We start from the raw sequence: 21060 nt of genomic DNA, 5'->3' as shown, positions 1-21060 counted from the left end.
GCCTTCCATAACATGGTGCCTTCCATAACATGGCGCCTTCCATAACATGGTGTCTTCCTAGCTTTCTAGTTTTCTTACTCTTTATACCCTCTTGCCACCCCACCATGTTCTCTGATATCCAGTGACATTGGCTTCCTTGCTGTTCCCCCACTTGGAGCATTTGCCCTGCTATCTCTCACACCTAGACCACTCACTCTCCTTCCCCATCTCAACCTCCCACCATCCTTCCAGCCTCTGCTACTTTCTGAAAGAAGCCTTTCCTGAATCACCTTCATGGTATGGCATTCATCACTGGGGTAGATACCCAGACCCTGATTTTTCAGGTTTCACCCCTTGTGAGCCTCGAACAATTGATTTATTTCAAGGAAGACAGTTTATCAGCATTATGACCCAAACTCCTCTAGTATCATCTCACTAAATAAGTAGCTAACTTAAAAAACCACACTCTTAGGTTTGCTAAGCACTTCACATGTATTAGCTTGAGAGAAGTTAATATTACACTATTATATTAACAACTAATTATTTATTTGTGACCACCTTTTTCCTCTTATTTTCGTTAAAATTCAACTCTTGAAAAGGTCATGTCAGTCTCTGAAGGTCATGACTGAGTGATGAGATTACTCCTAGCCCCCAGGGCATAAGCTCATTAACTAGATTTGACTTGGGTGGGACCTCACCCAACTGGGGAATCTAATTTCTATTTAGAATATAAACAGAATCCAACCTAGGTGAGCCTTTGCAGGTGGAAGGAAGCCTTTGTTCTTGATCCTCCCCATCAGAGTTTAGGGCAACACAGCTCATGAAGAAGGAAACAAGGCAGAGGGATCTGGATAGAAAGAGCTTCCCCTGGCCAGATGCCTTGAGGCTGATGAGTCTCAGGAGCCACTCCTTAGCAGAAGGCACTAAAGACTTTTAGCCCACCTGCTCATCAAATGTTCACCAATCAGGGTTGAGCTTCACTTGTCAGGGGAGTTCCCTTTCAGAAGGCAATTTAAGGTTTTCTAGAGCCCCATTTGGCTTCCTTGGTTACCAAGAGAAACCACTGGCCCTCAATTTACTGTTTACAAGCTAGGGTAAATAATAAATCGATTATTAATTACGAAGAAACCCTGTGTTTCTGGGGTTTTCATTCATTGTGTCTGAGAGTTTATCAGATAGAATATTAAAATATAATAGGACTCTTTCCTTGCTTTCAGGAAATAGTCGATATCTATATAAAGAGCCGCTATAATTATTTTTGTACATGTGGATCCTTTCCCCTTTTTTTTATGATCTCTTTGGGATACAGACTTAGCAGTAGTATTGCTGGATCAAAGGGTATGTCTGTATTCTTTCACCCAGTGACACCATTACTAGGTCTCTACCCTCAAAGAGAACAAAGAAAGAAGAGAAGGGCCATGTGAGTAAAAATGTTGATAGCCATTCTTTTTTTTTTTCTGTAAGCAATTGGGGTTAAGTAACTTGCTCAAGGTTACACGGCCAGTTATTTCTGGGTGTGGTGCTGAGTATCTGAGCCCAGATTCGATCCCAGGTCATCCCGACACTGGGGCTGGTGCTCTTACTCACTGAGCCACCTGGCCGCCCCAGATAGCCATTCTTTTTGTGATAGCAAACAATGAGGGGGCACACATGACTTGGGGAATGGCTGAGCAAGTTATGGTATATGAATCTGATGAAATACTTTTGTGATGTTAAAAATGATGAAGGGGATAGTTTCAGAAAAATCTGAGAAAACTCAGGAATGAATTCAGAGTAAAGTAAGCAAAACCAGGAAAACAATGTATACAACAAAAAACCAATATGGTGAAAAGAAATCACTTTGAAAGACTTGGGAATTCTGATCAATGCAATGACCAGTCACAGTTCCAGAAGATGCACTATCAAATGTGCTACCCATGTCCTGATAAACGCAATAAGCTTAGTTTGGATTGAGACTTCTTTTTTTCTTTTTGAAATGCCCAATGCAAGAATTTGTTTTACATGACTATATATATTTGCAACAGGGGTTTTGTTTTTCTTCTTTCCTCAGTGTGGGGTGTGAGGGAGAGAAGGGAGATTTAAAAAAAGTAAAATAAAATTTAATTTTGAAATATGTGTTAAAGGAGGCACAGAGAGGCTGTGGCTTGCTCAGGGTCACTGAACTAGTAAGTGGCAAAGGTAGAGGTCTATTTGAACCCTGATCTGGGCTGACTCCATGCTATCACAAGTACCACAACCTCAGTCATCTATAGTCAGATGTTTGTCTTTGGCTCTATCTTGAGCCCTTTTGGAGGCCATGGTCATGGCGCTACCTCATGGGACCATTATTGCTTTGACCTGGAGGGCTTCCTCAAAGAGTTCTACATGGACACCACAGTTCCTCATCATCATCAGGGGAAGGCCTTGCCTCTTCCTCAAGGGAAATCAGAACAGTTGGTGGAGAGGGGGTTGTATCTGCAAGTAAAAGATCAGGGTTTCAATTCTGGTTTTGTGTGCTCCTGGGTGTGTCATGGGGCTAGGCTCAAAGATTCCTGAGTCTCATCCTAGATCTTAGACCTTAGGATGGAAGTTGAAGGAGAAGAGTCATGAGACTTAGACTCTTTTAAGAAGGTGTAAGTAGAAAAACCATGGGGAGTCAGAGGATCCATCACTGGAAGGAATCTCAGAGATTTTCGTAAGCCCTTTATTTTATATAAGAAGACATGGAGACCCAGAGGAGAGAAGGAACTTGCTTGATGTTTCCCCTAAGGTTCCTTGGAGTCTATCCAAGCAGAAAGAGGCTTTAGGCTTTAATCTTTCTTCTTTGCCCGACTTTGGTGCTGAGAATTGGTGCCACAGAATTCTCCTATAGCTCAAGGCTTATAGTCATTCATTCATTCATTCATTCATTCATTCAACAAGTACTTATTAAACAACTGATGTGTATTGTGCCACACTGGGTGCTAAAGATAAAAAGACAAAAATAGACTCTGACCTCAAGGAGCTTAAATTCAACTTGAGGGACACAAGTCAGATCCCAGATTTAGAGCAGGAAGGAATTTTGGAAGCCACAGAGGTTGCAGTCCTGGAGCTGGAGCCCAAAGGCCTAGCCTGGAATATCGGTAACTGCGCAAGTGATCCTTATAACAGCATCGTGATTGAGGTCTCGAAGGTCATTCCCATTTTGCTGATGAGTAAGTCAAGGCCCAGAAAGGCAAAGGGACTTCTTCCAAGGTCACACAACCAAGTAACAGAGCTGGTGTCTGGATTCAGCTCTTCAGAGTAGTGTACTTCTCGATAGACCCCAGCTACCTCTTAAGCTTTAGGGGTAGAGACCTAGTAGTGCTATCACTGGGTGAAAGGGTATGTATGTATCCTTTGATCCAGAAATATCACTGCCAGGTCTATGTCCTGAGTGCCAAAGAGACTTTAAAAAAAGGGAACAGGACCCACATGCATATATGTGTATATGTATGTTTGTGTATGTGTATGTGCACACACATACATGTGTGTCCATGTGTACTATATGTATGCACATATGTGGAATGTATGTGTGTATGTTTATGCGCAGATACATATAGGTGTCTCTGTAGGTAATATATGCATACACATATAAATGAAATGTTTATGTATGTGTGTATGCATGTACAGGTGTGTGCAGGTATGCATATGTGTGTGTGCATGTGTGATTTTATCAGTAAAGTGAAGGGATGAATTCAAAAGTTCCTGCTATCTCCAAAACCCAAGACCAGGATTAACAGTCCAGAATTTTGAGAGCCAACTTTCTCCTGTAGGTGTTATTTTCCTTTTAAATTACCCCCACCACCACCATCACAGAGGCTCTTAGTAATGGCTACAGGAAGGGTCCATGATTTTGTCATCTTTTGACACTCCTAGTGTGGGAAGTCCTTCCACCAAAGTAGATTCTGTAACTCAATAGGGAAGTCCCAGGGTTTTGTCTGAGGCTTCAGAGATCAAACAGCTTTCCCAGAGTCACAAGCATCAGAGGTGAGATTTGAATTCAGGAGTTCCTCACCTCAAACCTAATACTCTTTCCATTATACCCCACCAACTCTATTTGAATAGTAAATCCCACCCCCACTCCATCTCAAACAGTTGTAAGGCCAGTTATATGCTCTTTTAAGAGGGATGAGCAAAAGATAAACTCATCCTGGAGCCAGCAGGAGCCTGGGCTCTCAGAACAGCAGGAAAGAATGTGACTGTAGACAGGCAGTATGAGCTGTGCAGGGGCTTCCCCCTCTCTGAGGGTGCCTGGCATAAGTAGGATGGCCCATGGCATTTCAGAGTTACTAGAGAGTGCATTTCTGCTTAGCCATACCTGTGATCAGCTGACCTTGCAGTGAGCTGCCTCCCCCCCAAGAGGCTGTGGTTGAGTGAGACCAGGGTACAGAGAGGTTCAGAGTCTAGGGGGAATGACAGTCAGACAAGAAACATTTGTTAAGTGCCTACTATGTGCACGAGAAGATGTAGCCCTGCTCATCCTGTTCTCAGTTCGTGCTCTGCTAAGTAGAAGGGATAAAGGTATTCCCTGTCCTCAAGGAGCTCAAAGTCGAGTGGGGGAGACAACATGTACATAATTTCATGCAAGCAAGCTCTATATAGGATAATTTTACCATACTCAGTAGAATGAAGGCACTAGAATTAAGAGGGATTAGGAAAGGCTTCCCATAGAAGGTGGGATTTGAGCTTGAACTTGAAGGAAGCCAGGGAAGTCAGGAGGTAGAGATATGGAGGGAGGGGATACCAGGGAGGGGGCACAGCCAATACAAATGATCAGAGTTGGGAGATGAAATGTTCTGTTCAAGGAACAATGAAAAGACCAGTGTCAATGGATCACTTCAGTTTTTGAGCCATATGTTAAAAGCAGGTTTTCCCCCCCACATCACAAAAATACGTTGACAAACGCTGGTCTAACTAGATGCCTTCTCCCAAAAGCAAGAAGAGGAATAAAAACCTAGAGCCATAATTACTGATGAATGAATAGTCACACTAGTGGCTCCACAGGTTCACCCTTTGTCTTACCCATGATCATGGGTATTCAAAGGTGCCTGGAGTCTGCTCCCCTGTAGAAAACCCTACAGATCCTAATATTCTTGGGCCATCTGCCATTGATCTGTGGTCTGGGTAGAAGAAACCACCTGGGTCTCAGTGAAACGTGGTTTTGTTTCACAGAACTAGAGCAATGTTGGGATCCAGAATGCCTCCTTGTAATTATGCATGCCCAAGGAAGCGTTCTACCCAGGGATCTGTATAGTACAAACTGACTCTACAGTTAATTTAGAGGTATATGTGACCATGTTGCTAGTGTTCCTTGAAATCCCACACTCGACTAGCAGAATGATAATATAGGACCAAAGCTTTGCACTCATAGCTGACCTAGACAAGCCCGGAGTATGCAACTCAGGTATTGAATTCACTATGCACCATTTGAATGGTCCCATTCCCTAGAAAGACCTGAAGACACTTGTTTCAAGGACCACACTCAGTGAAAAAGCCCACCAACAAAACAAAACAAATTGCTTACTGTGACCCTGAATTCAAGGGACTGGATCAGTTGGATGGCACAGATCAGAAGTGGAGGGAAAAATCAAGTGTGAGCCATGCAAAAAGAAAAAGAAAATCAATTTCATTTTTGAGAAAGAGAGAAACATTCTATGAACCCTCTGGTGATTGAGAACATGAATTTCTAGTTGATTTAGCAAGGTCAATTAAGTATAAAATTCAGCAAGTAAATAAGGAAACGCTCCATTCTCCTTTACCAAAAAAGACAGGTTCTTTATTCTTTTACCATCATGAATAGAGCTGCTTCTCCACACACACACAATTGCTGAACAAGATGTTTGGAGCCAGAGTTTTCATTGTTCCACGTTATACTTTGTGGTCCCTTGAGGCTTCCTGAAACCTTAAAAGTCAATAATTCTGGCAGTGTTGAGTTTAAACTCCATTAAGATTTGAGAGTCCAGCTGTATTGTACAATGCACTAAGGAGAATGTAAATGAGTAGGAAGGTCTGCTACGTCTGATCTGATCATGAGGCCACAGCTCTGGTTGTTGTTCACTTGGGAGCTAGGTAGTATAGGAGATGAAACTCTGGACTTGGTGTCAGGAGGACCAGAGTTCAAATCTTGCCTCAGACATTTATTAGCTGTGTGATCCTGTGCACATCACTTAACCTTCAGTTTGCCTGATTGTCCTTTCTTGTAAAGTGGGGACAACAATAATGTTGTGAAGACCAAATGAGATAATAATCTTTTAAAAAATAATTTATTTATGTATTTATAGTTTTCAACATTCACTTCCACAAGATGTCGAGTTCTAAATTTTCTCCCCCTCCCTCCTTTTTCCCCTCCCCAAGACAGTGTGCAGTCTGTTATAGGCTCTACATATACATTCATATTAAACATATTTTCACATTAGTCATGTTGAAAAGAATTAGAACCAATGGGAGGAACCAGAAGAAAGGATAGAGAGAGGGAGAGAAAGAGAGAGAGTGAGAGAGAGCAAATATCTTCCTTCAATCTGCATGCAGAATCCATAGTTCTTTTTCTAGATGTAGATAGCATTTTCCGTCATGAGTCTTTTGGAGTTGTCTTAGATCCTTGCATTGCTGAGAAGAGCCAAGTCTATCAAAAGTTGGTTATTGTACAATGTTGCTGTTACTGTGTACAATGTTCTCCTGGTTCTGCTCACTTCACTCAGCATCAGTTAATATAAGTCTTTTCTGGATTTTCTGAAATCCACCTGCTCATCATTTCTTATGGAACAATAGTATTCCATTACATTCATATACCACAACTTGTTCAGCCATTTCCCAATTGATGGGCATCCCCTCAATGTCTAATTCTTTGCTACCACAAAAAGAGATGCTATAAATATTTTTGTAGATGTGGATCCTTTTTCTATTTTTATGATCTCTCTAGGATACAGACCTAGAAGTGGTATTGCTGGATCAAAGGGTATGCACAGTTTTGTAGCCCTTTGGGCATAGTTCCACATTGTTCTCCAGAATGGTTGAATCAGTTCACAACTCCACCAACAAGGCATTAATGTTCAAATTTTCCCACACCTCCATCATTTATAATTTTCCTGTTTTGTCATGTTAGCCAATCTGATAGGTATGAAGTGGTACCTCAGAACCATTTTGATTTGCATTTCTCTAATCAATAGTCATTTAAAGCATTTTTTTTCATATAAGCAGCTTTAATTTCTCCATCTCAAAACTGCCTGTTGATATCCTTTGACCATTTATCAATTGGGGAATGACTCACATTCTTATAAATTTGACCCAGTTATCTATATATTTTTAAAATGAGGCTTTTATCAGAGACACTTGTAAAAATTGTTTCCCAACTTTCTTCTCCCCTTCTAATCTTGATTACATTAGCTTTGTTCATGCAAAAACCTTTAAATTTAATGTAATCAAAATTATCCATTTTGCATTTCATAATGTTCTTAATCTCTTGCTTGGTCATAAATTCTTCCATTCTCCATAAATCTGACAAGTAAACTATTCCTTACTTTCCTAGTTTTGTTATGGTATCAGCCATTATATCTAAATTGTATGCCCATTTTGATTTTATCTTGGCATATGATGCAATATGTTGATCTATGCCTAGTTTCTGTCATACTATCTTCCAGTTTTCCCGGCACTTTTTGTCAAATAGTGAGCTCTTATGCTAGAAGCTGGAGTCTTTGGGTTTATCAAACAGCAGATTACTATAGTCATTGATTACTTATGTACCTAACCTATTGAGATAATAATATTAAAGTGCTATATAAATGCTGTTGTTGTTGTTAACTTGCCCAAATTAGAGGCTGCAATATTGGAACTTTGGAGAAATCAAGCAGCCACTGGAAGGCTCACTTTGCAAACCCAAACCCAAGTTTACCAAGAAGTGGCAAAGACTTGGACTCACTCATCTCTCTTAGCTGCCTGTCACCTTTCTATACTTCCACTCTTTCCTTTTCTTCCCTTTGCTCCAATTTCCCTCCCTGCCCTCTTTTTCCCAGCTTAGTAGAAGTCATATTTATTTGCCATGCCCAACGTTAAAGTATTCTTTTATTTATACATATTGTGTGCATATATTTTTTCAAAAGGTTTAAAGCCTTCTCCTTCTGTTGGCTACCTCTCTTTCTGCCCAGTCTGCTCTCCTAACCTTCTCTATTTTTACTTGAATTTTCAAGTTAAAACTCATTTCACTTTAACCCAATAAGCCTAGTATCAAGTACCTGACTGGTGAAAGGAAAGGGACAGAATCCCTAGTCTTCCTCACTGGTCACAAGATTCACCAGATTTCACCTCTGGAATATTCTGTGACTCAATAGTTTGCTCAGTGTAGGTGAGTTATTTCCAAGCTAGAACCATTTGTTACCAAATGTGGGCACAAGAGCACTAGGATAAGTGTACTTGACTGCATGTCATGAAGTACCTCCATTAAAGGTCTCCTCTGAAGACTTGGGGCATAGAGGTGATCCTGGCATCTTTGCACCTCTGCTCAGGAGGCACAGACTCTGATAAATCCTACCAATGTAGGAAGGTTTGGTGAACAGGTCTGGTGACTGTGGGCCAAGGACCAGCCTACATGATGGTGGAGAGGTTCATGACCAAGTGCACTGAAAGACAAGGAATGTTTTTCAGCCCCAGTAAATCATAAAGATCATTTACTGAATAAGACACAGTAGAGTCACAATTTGCATCAGTGGAGGGAGTGCCCTTGAAATGCTCATGAAATTAGTAGTATGGTGTGAATAAGCTGAAATAAACCAAACATTTTGCTCTCAGGTGACTTAAATGTATAGACATGACCTCTAAAGGAGACATTCTTGACTTGGCATCTGTGAAAATGTGTTGTTATTTCAAAATAATTGATTTACTTAGTAATCTTGTAATTTGATGTTATACACTAATAATTAGAAATTTTAAAATTAGAATAACCTTGAGTTTCCACCTCACAGACTGGCCAAGATAGCAAAAGAGAAAAATGACAACTATTGGAGGAGATGGGGAAAAAATAGTCTCAATAATACTTGGTTGATGGAGCTGTAAATTGGTCCAGCCATTCTGGAAAGGATTTGGGACTATGTACCCAAAGTTAATAAACTGTGCATACTTTTTGACCTAACTATATTATTCAAGTCTTACAGTTCAAAGAGAGAAAAGAAAAAGGAAAGGAATTATGAACACAAATATTTAGAGGAGCTATTTTTGTAGTAGTTAAAAATTGGAAACTAAGGACTTGCCCTCCAATTGGGGAATGAAATAAGTTATGGTATAGGAATATAAGATTGGACAAAATGGACAGTTTTAGAAGAAACAGAGAAGACCTCTCTGAACCAATGTAGAGAGAAATGAGCAGAAATGGGAGAATGGTTTATACAGTAACAGGTGATATAATTAATGTTGAGTGACTTGAAAAATCTAATCAATGCAATGATAAACTATGAGTCCAGGTGACTGAAGATGAAACGTACCATTCACTTCCTGTTAAAGAAGTGATAAACTTAAAATTCAGAGAAAGATGTTCATTTTTTGGTCATGGACAATATAAGAATTTCTTTGCTGGACTACAGATGTTTGTGATCAGGATTTCATTTGGGGAGTGGGAGCAGAAAGACAGATTATAATGCATTTAAAAATCAATGATTTGTTTTTTTTTTTAAGCAAAGTGGTATTGCTAGACATTGATGGCTTAAAACATTGGCAATACTTAATAAATGTTTGCGAAATGAATTGAGACATTAAATAGCTCTCCCATGTTTCCTTCCCTGTCTTAAAAACCTTATGTCTTCCTTTGGTTTAAGTTATTACAAACTTCTGTTCAAATTAAAACAAAAGAACTACTATCTGGAAGTGGGAAAAAACAAAACAGCAACCCTGAAGCCTTACATGGATTCATTTTGCAGAGAGTAAGGGAATGGGACACAGAGTGGGTAAATTTTGATAGAAAAGGAAGAAAAACTGGAAGAATGGAGAGGTTCTAGTTTGTAGTATTACCAGAAACGATGTATAAGGGCAAGAGCTCTGAGCAGCTAGAGACCAACATGAGAGGATTGTGTGTGCTGGGGAATGGGGAAAGGAAGGTGGTATCCCAAAGGGGAATCAAGAACAAAGTGCATGGCTTTAGAAAATAATCTAACATTGGAAATTGAAGGGATGCCCATCAGTTGGGAAATGGCTGAACAAGTTGTGGCGTATTAATATAATAGAATATTATTGTTCTATAAGAAATTATGAACAGGCTGATTTTAGAAAAACCTGCAACTTACATGAACTGATGCCTAGTGAAGTGAGGAGAACCAGGAGAACATTGGACACAGTAACAGCAACATTATATGATGATCGACTATGACAGATTTATTTTTTATCAGCAGTGCAATGATCCAAGACAATTCCAAGAGAAGCTTGATGGAAAATGCTGACCACATCCAGAGAAAGAACTATGGAGTCTGAATGAAGATTGAAGCAGTCTGTTTTCACTTTTTGTGTTTTTTTTCTTTCTTGTGTTTTTTTCCCTTTTGTCCTGAGTCTTCTTTCACAACATGACTAATGAGGAAATATGTTTAACATGATTTTACATTTATAACCTATATGAAATTTCTTACTATTTTGGGGAGTGAAGAGGGAGAAAAATTTGGAGTTCAAAATCTTACAAAGATTAATGTTGAAAACTATCTTCACATGTTAGAAAATTAGAAAAAATAAAAAAATTAGAAATTAGAAAAAATAAAATACTACTAAGTAAAAAAAAAATAATCTGTCCTATCTCTCACTTCTGCCTAGATTCTATGAACTTTGTCAAGTAGCTGATCCTCTCTGGGATCCAGTCTTCATCTATGATCAGTTATCAGACATCTGTTAGGCACCTGCAAAGCTAGCCATGCAGTACACAAAGAAAAAAAAACGAACTACTCCCTGCCCTCCAGAAGCTTACATTCTAATGGTGGACATGACACACATGTATAGAAATAAATACAAAACACATACCAACAGATACCAGGTAATTTCACAGTGTAGGGCAGTAAGTACTGGCAGATAAGAATGAAGGAGAAAACCAGGAGGATTCGTGCAGATGGCAACTCTTGAGCTGAGTCTTAATGGAAACCAGGGATTCTATGAAGTAGCAATGAGGAGGGAAGGCATTGAAGGGATGGAGAAGAGCCAGTGCAAAGGGACAGGAGCTGAGAGAAGGAGAGTCGTGTGTGGATGCTTTAGTTTCTAACGTCTTCCTTCAGAAGTCTGAGATTCATCCATAGGAATGACAACATGCGAAGGAGAGGGATAATATTATATGAAAGCATAATATTAGGGTCACAAAATTGTAGATAATTAAAATCAAGCAATATATTTGGGCTAACTGAAGTGTACTGAGCCTCAATAGTTCTGAGCTATCAATTGATAATTAACACAAATGGCCTATGTGCAAATTTGAGCATCTGCTCTCACATAGCAGATGACAATAGCATTCTCTATGCCTGATAAGACAGACAGAAACTTATTCTTTCTCACAAAACTGTTCATTGAATCTTGTCATTTTCAATGTTGCTTCTTCAGCCTGCAAGTCCTTGATCTGTAGGATGCAGTCTGTTCTGATTAGATATTCCCAAATGTAGCTTTGATTTGTTTTCCTTTTCCCTTTGATAAACACTCTGTTCCCAAGTTGTAACTTAAAGTAGAACCTGATAGTGTGAATTTCCATGAGGGTTTCCACAAGACCATTTAAGACCCAGATTTCTTGTGTCAAACAGCCACATTGGTGGATAGAGAAGGATCTCTTTTGAACAACTGTCCTCCGAACAGAAGTTTGAATTTTTACAATTGACCTTCTAATAAAAGATTGTTACCAACAGAACTGATCACTCAACACAACTCTGAGTGGTCCCCTTGATTTGCTTTGACAGTGTGACATCTTGGACTCCCACCAGTTTCTGGTAGAGGTTAACATTGACCCAACAGCCTTTTCTCCACTGACCCTCATGGACCCAGTTATCAAAGGTAAGAGAACTTCATTTAAATTATCAGTGAACAATTGTCTGCATCTGCAGGACTATTGGTCTTTTCCAGACCCATCTTGTATATGTACTGCATCTGCTGGGCACAAAATTTAAATATTAAAGTGGGGGGGGGAGATAATTTTAATTGAACAGGATATCCAGTTAAACACTCCTGGTCCAATAAGAAATTTTCACTATGGTAAGAAATTGAGATTAATGGAGTTAACAAATATTTCTCACGGTGATTTGAGTTTTCCTTAATTGGTAGGAATAGAATGGAATAAGTGTTAAGTTCCTATTTATGTGCCAGGAGCATCTAGGTGGTACATTGGATAGAGTACTGGCCTTGGAGTAAGGAAGACACATCTTCATGAGTTCAAATCCAACCTCCAACACTTACAAACTCTATGACCCTGGGCAAATCACTTAACCCTGTTTGCCTCAGTTCCTCATCTGTGCAATGAACTGCAGAAGGAAATGTCGAATCATTCCAGTATCTTTGCCAAGAAAATGCTAAAGAAAACCCTAAATAAAGTCATGAATAGTTGGACACAACTGGAAAATGACTGAACAACAACTATGAGCCCGGTATTGTGCTAGGCACTTTGCAAAAATTATCCCATTTTATCCTCACAGCAACCCTCTAAGGCAGGCCCTATTATTATTCCTCTTTTACAGATTAGAAAACTGAAGTAGACATAGGCTAAATGACTTAGTCAGAGTCACACAGCTAGGCAGCATCTAGGGCTGGCTTTGACTCAAGACCCAGCACTCTCTCCTGCATTTAAAGCCTCAATGTCAGGGGGAAAGGCATCTTCCCATCTGTTTCCTTAATCATAAGCAATTGTGAATGGAGTTCAGAAATGGGGGTTCCCGGGTGTTGGACACCACTTGTGGGATTCATATTTTCTCTGTATCACCTGAGATTATATATTGATAGAATTGGGAATCATTTACTCTTTCCAGTAGGGGAATGAATGTGTCTTCTCTGAAAGCCATGACTGCCATAGACTTTCCTTTAGTGATACAATAAAGCTGTCATCCAGATCTAAGATGCCTACCAATGCTAGCTGCACCTCACACCTCCCATCTGTGATCAGCATACTCTAAAGCAAGGGAAACTAGTGGAGCCTTAGGATCTGAGAGGTAGAGAAGTTTTCTGCCTTATTCCCTTAAGTTCCAAATGGGAGCCTAGGACTAAGTGTTTCTGGGTTAAAGGTGACGAGCACCTGCCTTGATTGTCTCTTTGCCCTTCTTTCTCAGATTACCCCCAAGCAACATGACTCCTTTTTCCTTGCGTTGTTCCCCGTAAGCCTGTTATAAAATGAGAATGAGAATGTCTATGTCTGCATGTGTGTGTACATGTGCTCATGTGTGTATGTATTTGGAAGTGAAGGGCTGCCAGTTTAGGAAGGGTGGGATTTTCTCACATGTGATGTTATTCCTAATTAGTCTCTTGAAAGTACAGTTGAGATCCAATGTTCTAAGAATTAGGATTCGCATTGATTCCATGAGGAAATTTCTCAAAGCCTGAAGACTAAATTTTGTCGTTTAAAACCTCCCAAGATAAAATGAAAGATCAATTAGAGGCCTAAAGCTAGAGCCCTAACAGTTAGTCTTAGGTATTAACAATAGCTCTGTTGTATCCACAGTTGTTAATATCTGCAAATATCATTTGTTTTTGGAATAGTCAGTCTGGTAAAGTAGAATGAGTCCAATGGTGAAGAGCTTTAAATACAAGACAGAGAGGTTCCCATTTGGGCCTAGAGGAAAGTAGGGATTTTGTTGGGTAGGGAGAGGTATGACATGGTCCTTTCTGGGTTTTAGGAAAATTGCCTGGTCAGCTCTGCCAAAATAGAATGGAGAAGGAAGAGAGCTGAGGAAGGGAAACCAATTAAGAGTCATTGGAAAAGACCCAGCTAAGTGTGAGTAGAAAGGAAACCTATTGAAAAGATTCTATGGAGTGCAAAATGACAAGATTTGCCAAGTGAATCGATGCAAGGGGTGAGGGGTAATGAGGAGTTCAGGATGATATTGAGATTGTGCATCTGAGAGGCCAAAAGAATGGTGATACCTTCAACAGAAATGTGCTTGTTTGGAAGAAAAGAAGGTTTGGGGAAAAGGCAATGACTTCTTCCATGAATTTTTTGTACATAGACCTCAATTTACTTTTTCTAAGCTTCAGTGGCCCTAGACACACAATGAATGTTGCCCATTCCTACTCTAGCAGATGAGGTCCCAAGTCCAGAAAGTCACTGGTCATTGATACTTTCATTGTTATAACCTCATTGGAGTCTTTCAACAGTCCCACCCTCCCTCCCCTCTGAGCTGACCTTCCATCCACTTTGTACAAATAGTATATGTGTGCATATCTTTAATAAATTTTGAGTTCTGCATTCTCTCCCTTCCACTCATCACCCACCTGTAGAGAAGGCAAGAAATGTGATATCGGTTATACATGTGAAATCATTCAAAATGTATTTCCATATTAGCCATGTTGCCAAAGAGCAAGAAAAATAAAAAAAAATATATATGAATCTCTCTGTATATAGACTTCATCACTTCTCTGCCTGGAAATGGAGAGCATTTTTTTGTGACAAATCCTTCAGAATTGTCTCCTTACATTGATCAGAATGGCTAAGTTATTCACAACTGAACAGCATTACAATATTGCTCTTACTGTGTACAATATACTCCTTGTTCTAGTCACTTTATTTTCCTCATCTAAGACTTCTCCAGCTTTTCTGAAACCATTCTGCTCATCATTTCTTATGGCACAATAGTATTCTACCGCAGCTATACACTGCAATTTGTTCAACCATTCCGTAATTGATTTTCTGTCATGTCAGCCAATCTGATAGATGTGGGGTGCTGTTTCAGTTGTTTTAATTTGCATTTCTCTGATCAATAGATTTAGACCATTTTTTTCATATGATGACAGATAACTTTTATTTCTTCATCTGAAAACTGCCTGTTCATATCTTTTGACATTTATCAATTAAGGAATGACATATTCTTATGAATTGGACTCCATTTTCTATCTATTTGAGAAATGAGACTTTTATCAGACAAACTGTCTATAAAAGATTTTTTTCCCTTAGTCTCCTCCTTTCCTTCTATTTTTAATTGTATGGGTTTTGTTTGTGCAAAACCTTTTCAATTTAATGTAACCAAAATTATCTAATTTACTTCCTGTAATGCCCTCTGTCACTTGTTTGGTCATAAAACCTTGCCCTAGCCATAGATTTGACAAGTTGTAATCCTAGCTCCTTTGCCTTTCAGAATATCAATGCTCCTCTAACGTGAAAGCTGTTAAATCCGACATAATCTTGACTATAGTTCCATCATATCTGAATGGTTTCTTTCTGACTGCTTATAATATTTTCTCCCCAACCTGGGAGTGAAATCTGACTATACTATTCCTGGAAGTTTTCATTTCAGGGTCTCTTTCAGGAAGTGAATAGAGGATTCTTTACATTTCTATTTTTACCCTCTGGTTCTAGCATATCAGAGTCGTTTTCCTTGATAATTTCTTGAAAGATTATGTCTAGGCTCTTTTTTTATAATGACCTTCAAATAGTTCAATAATTCTTAATTTATCTCTCCTCAATGTATTTTTAAGGTCAGTTGTTTTTCCTGTGAGATAGTTCATGTTTTCTTCTATTTTAAAAAAATCTTTTGACTTGGTTTTATTGTTTTTTTTTCATTTTTCAAATGCTTTATTAACTTCTGATTTACATCATTCATTTCTGCCATATTTCGAGTTACAAATTTTCTCCCCATTTGTCCCCTACACACTACCCCAAAATAGCAGTCCCACAGGATATCCCCTCCTTCAATCTGCTCTCTCCCATATTTTCTCCCATACCCCTTTTGACTTTTCGAGTGGATCTCTATGCCCCAGTGCCTGTATATCTTATTTCCTAATTACATATAAAATAGTATTAATAATAGTATATATATATATATAATATTTTATTTTAAAACTTTGAATTCCAGATTGATTCCCTTCCTTCCTTGTCACCCACCCTTACTGGGAAAATAGGCAGTTCAGTATAGGTTGTACATGTGTGGCTAATGCAAAACATTAACAGTAGATATATTGTAAAAGACTGACTATATTTCCCTCCCTCCTATCCCACCTCCCACTTGTTCTATTCTCTACTTTGATCCTGTCCCTTTTCAAAAGTGGGTGCTTCCAACTTCCTTCCCCCCCAGCCTGCCCTCCCTTCCATCATCCCCCCTGTCATCCCCTCCCCCCCCCACTCTCCTGGAGGGTGAGATACCCTATTTAGTGTGTATTTCATTCCCTCCTCAAGCCAAATTCAATGGGAATAAGGTTGACCCATTCCCTTTTACCTTCCTATTCTTCCCCTTCATTGTAACCATTTTCCCTTGCCTCTTCTATATGAGATAGTTTACCCCATTTTGTCTCTCCCCATCTCCTCTCATTATATTCCTCTCTCACCTCTTAATTTCACCTTTTAAGTATCATCCCTTCCTGTTAAATTGGTCCTGTGCCCTCTATCTATGTATACCTGTAAACATATATACACACATTCACATATGTATTCATATGCCCATATACACTCCAATATAGACATATATATATATATGTGTGTGTGTGTATGTATGTGTGTGTGTGTATATATATATATATATATTCCCTTCAACTACTGAGAAAAGTTTCATAAGCTACAATTATTGTTTTCCCATGTAGGAATGTTAATAGTTCAACTTTGATAAGTTCGCTTCTTGTATATGAATGACAAATTTTCTGTTCAACTCTGGTTTTTTAATCAAGAATGCTTGAAAGTCCTCTATTACACTGAATGACCATATTTTCCCCTGAAACAGGATACTCAGTTTTGCTGGATAGGTGACTCTTGGTTTTAATCCCAGCTCCTTTGACCTCTGGAATATCATATTCCAGGCCCTTCGATCCCTCAGTGTAGAAGCTGCCAGATCCTGGGTTATCCTGATTGTGTTTCCACAATATTCAAATTGTTTCTTCCTGGTTGCTTGTAATATTCTCTCCTTAAGCTGGGAATTCCGGGACCTGGCTATAATATTCCTAGGAGTTTTCTTTTTGGGATCTTTTTCAGCAGGTGATCAGTGGATTCTTTCAACCTCCATTTTGCCCTCTTGTACTAAAACATCAGGGCAGTTTTCTTTGAGAACTTCCTGGAAGATGATTTCTAGGTTCTTTCCCTGATCATGGCTTTCAGGTAGTCCAATAATTTTTAAATTATCTCTCCTGGATCTATTTTCCAGGTCAGTGGTTTTTCCCATGAGATATTTCACATTGCCTTCTATTCTTTCATTTGTTTGGATTGGTTTAACAGCATCTTGATTCTCATAAAGTCATTAGCTTCCATTTGCTCCCATATAATTCTGAAGCAATGATTCTCCTCAGTGAGCTTTTGAGATTCTTTTTCCATCTGGCAAATTCGACTTTTCAAGGCATTCCTCTCCTCATTGCCTTTTTGAGCCTCTTTTGCCACTTGAGTCAGTCTGTTTTTTAAGGTGTTATTTTCCTCAGTCAGGCTATTGACTCTCATTTCATAATTTTCTTGCGTTGTTCTCATTTCTCTTCCCAATTTTTCCTCCACTTCTCTTATCTGCTTCTTAAGGTCCTCTATGGCCTGTAACCAGCTTGTATTTCCCTTTGAAGCTTTTGGTGCAGGAGTTCTGACTTCACTGTCTTCCTCCTGTTCCATGCTTTGCTCCTTTTTGTCCCCAAAATAGGAGTATAATGTTGGAATCTTCTGTCTGCTTTGTTTCCTTTGCCTGGTCATGTCGTCCCTCAGTCACTTGACCCCTGGGCTTTTTGCCACAGTAGGACTCTGTCACCAGACAGAGGAGCTTTCATCCCAAATGCTGGGGTTTTCTCAGCTGCCAGGATATTAGATGGATGCCCTCTCTGAGGTCTCCACATGCTCTGGCAAGCTGGACACACACCCCAAGACCTCCACCCTAGACTTCAATCCAGATCCAAGCACGTTAAAGCAAGAGCGATTACCCCTCAGACTGGTGCTTGGTCCCCCTACACTCTGCAGTCCAGGAGCTGAAGCTGCCACGTGGTGCTGGCTGGCTGTTCTGGCATCTCAGAGGCTTCTTGCCTCAGGGACAAAAGCCATGAACTCCCCCTTACTGGGTCCCAAAGTCCAGACTGCACTGACCTCTCACTTTGTCCTTTGCATCAATGTGTTGATAAATCTGGAAACAGCCACAGCTGCTGCTGATCTGGAGTCCTTCTGGCCAGTGGCTGGTCAGGCCCACCCTGGGACTAAAGCCTCCGGCTGGAGGGCCTAGGCTCAGCTCTCAGAGCGCTGCTGGCCAATTCCTGCTGGCCTGCTGGGCTGTCCTCAGCTGGAGGTTAGCTTCTCTGTGTCATTTTGTGGGTTCTGCAGCTCCAAAGTTTTTTTAAGAGTCCCCTTTTTACATGGATTGGGGAAGGTGGAAGCCAGAGTCGCTCAGAGGTCCTGCTTCTACTCCGCCATCTTGACTCCACCCGGTTTTATTTTTTCTTGATATCTCATAAAGTCATTAGCTTCCACATGCCCAATTCTAATTTTTAAGGAACAGGGTTTTTTTTAGTGAGCTTTTGTAGCTTTTTTCCCATTTCTCCAATTCTATTTTGTAAGGAGCTCTTCTCTTTAGCAAATTTTTTGTGCATCTTCCTTCCTTCCTTCCTTCCTTCCTTCCTTCCTTTCTCTTTCTTTCCTTTCTTTCTTTCACCTTTTGGCCAGTTTTGTTTCTTAGGGTATTTTCTTCAGTGCTTGTCTGTTTTGTTGCTGTTGGGGGTTTTTGGTGCTACTTTTACCAAGCCTTTGAATTTCTTTTCATAATTCTCCAGTCTGTTTTTTTTTTTTCACTTTTAACTTTATATTAAATTTGGATTGTGTCCCAGGGTGGAGGGCACTCTGTCCCAAACTTCAGGTTTTCCATTCTGTTGTTTTCAGAGCTTTTGGTTCTTGGAAGCTGATACGATCTTAGGAGAGGTGTGATCACTGCTCTCTTTGCCTGTGCTCTGGTCTTTCTCCAGGAGAGGATCATGCTACTCTGTTGCCACAAGTACTAGTGATCCTCTTGGCCCTGGAACTGTGACTACGTTCCATGCTCCTCTACAGCTATAAGAGTTAATCCTCTTTTCTGCCTTGGAACTGAGACCAGGAACCCTTCTCCCTTGTGAGAGATCACAAGTGTTCTTTTCGGCACCATAACTGTGACCTTGTGCTGCATGTAGGCGGTGCAACAGCATCTTGCCCTCAATGCCAGCAAAGGGTCCCCTGTAATCTCTCTCGGACCAGTTGTCTGATAGCCTTATTGTTTCTGGCCCGTGAGCTTCCAAAAGCTGCTGCCACCTCCAAAGTCTACTGCTGGTATTGCCACCATATACACGGCACTCCAGGCCAGCACCTACGACCGTGTCACAGACTTCTCGTGCCAACCTTCTAAGTTGTATTGGGCTAGAAAAAGGTCTCACCCTCACCTTTTCTTGGCTCTTCCACTCCAGAATTCGATTTTAGGCATTATTTTAAAGTTGTTTGGAAGAGATTATTGGGAGAGGTCACTCCCAATTTATAAATATATCTCGTATAAGCTTTCAGTGTTACTGTGGACTCTTCTCTCAAAGGTGAGCTCCTTGAGCACAGCAACTATGTTTTCCCTTTTTTTATGTGTTTTTTTTTCCCAAATCTTCATTGCTTGGCAGAGTACCTGGACATAGTTTGTTGGTTGATTGGCAGAGTGAGAGAGTAAATCAAGAAGTCTCATCTTCATTTGTTAAATAAATAAAGCTAACTTAAGTAGTTTGTCTAGGGCCACCCATCCGGTAAATAGAAGATAACTGGAAACCAATTCTTCAGGCACCTAGCCCAGAGTTCTACTATATATTTTTCTACAATCTCATAGAGCTATCCTGTCAATGAAAGGAATGGATTCAGTTGCCTGGAAGGTACCTTCTTTGCCTAACAAGCCATAGATCACTATAGCTATGACTTATCCTGTGCTGAATGGAATCAAGATTCTAGGCCTCTTTTTTGTTTTTGCTTCTTTAGAGAATGACATTACTTCAAAAGGGCTGAAGTTGGCACTGCTATCCTGAAGGACTATGGGAAATTGTCCTTCCCATGAGAAACTTTGTTTTCTCTAGACAAAACAATCGCTTCATTTTCTGTAACCATATTCTGTTAATGTGTTATTTGTTCCCAGATATGTTCCAGCCATACCAGTCACTGTGCCTGCTTAATCAACTATGAAGTATCCTCATATTTCCTACTGTCTTCCCCAATGCATGTGAAAGGTTATTAAAAGTCCCCAAGGAAGAACTAGTTTATCAGGCCCCTCAGGGCTTCTGTGGTATGGTTCTTCCCATGCAGCTATGGGAATAAATAGACAGGAAATGCCAAGTACCTAGTTCATTCTTGAACATTTGTGGGATTTTTTTATAAAACATTTCATTCAGATATTTTAGGACTAAAACTCATAAGGTAAAGTATTTTATAAATGTTACCTCTTGTTTATATTAGGAAATTTTTCAAATTAATTCAGCTAGATGGTGTTGTGAATAGAATGCTGGACCTGAAGTCAGGAAGACCTGAGTTCAAATCTAACTACAGACACTATCTATGTGACCCTGGGCAAGTCACTTAACCTCTGTTTGCCTTACTTTCCTCTACTGCTAAATTGGGATAATAATAGCATCTACCTCACAGGATTGTTGTGAAGATCAAAAGTTCTTAGCATAGCGCCTGGAACACAGTAGGCATTGTATAAATGCTTATTCTCTTCCTTCCCCTCCCCCCCAGTATTATTAATCACTAATCAGACTCTGTTTCCCTTTCAGGCAGACATGAAATTTGGTGCCTTTTAGCAAATGTCTGTTGGATGCTTGTCTTTGGAATTGCTAATGGTGGCATTAAGAGCAAACCTCTGCAGAATCCAGAAGCTAACATGAGCATTGTAAGTCATGTTAATGAAAATGTGAAGGGAAATACCATGTGGGCTGGGGTGTGGTTAAGAGCCACACTGGGGTGTAGTGAAAAGAACATTGGACTTGGCCTCAGAGGGCCTAGGTTACTCTGAA

At 39.9% G+C, this 21060-nt stretch overlaps 1 protein-coding gene across 1 annotated transcript in view; it reads left to right on the top strand.

Moving 5' to 3' along the window:
* The first annotated feature begins 11951 nt into the window (after positions 1–11951).
* Positions 11952–21060, top strand: part of LOC138172035 (lipase member K-like) — a 30111-nt gene continuing 21002 nt past the window's right edge. Inside the window, exons 1-2 of the mRNA XM_069101641.1 lie at positions 11952–11970; positions 20821–20936. Of these exons, the coding sequence (XP_068957742.1) occupies positions 11952–11970; positions 20821–20936 (135 nt within the window). The remainder of the gene's footprint in view (positions 11971–20820; positions 20937–21060) is intronic.

This window comes from Petaurus breviceps, unplaced genomic scaffold (genome assembly GCF_028583685.1).
Source record: "Petaurus breviceps papuanus isolate PSGF00001 unplaced genomic scaffold, PetGlider_PUasm1.0 490, whole genome shotgun sequence".
NCBI lineage: Eukaryota > Metazoa > Chordata > Mammalia > Diprotodontia > Petauridae > Petaurus > Petaurus breviceps.
This window is presented reverse-complemented; position numbering and strand designations above follow the sequence as displayed.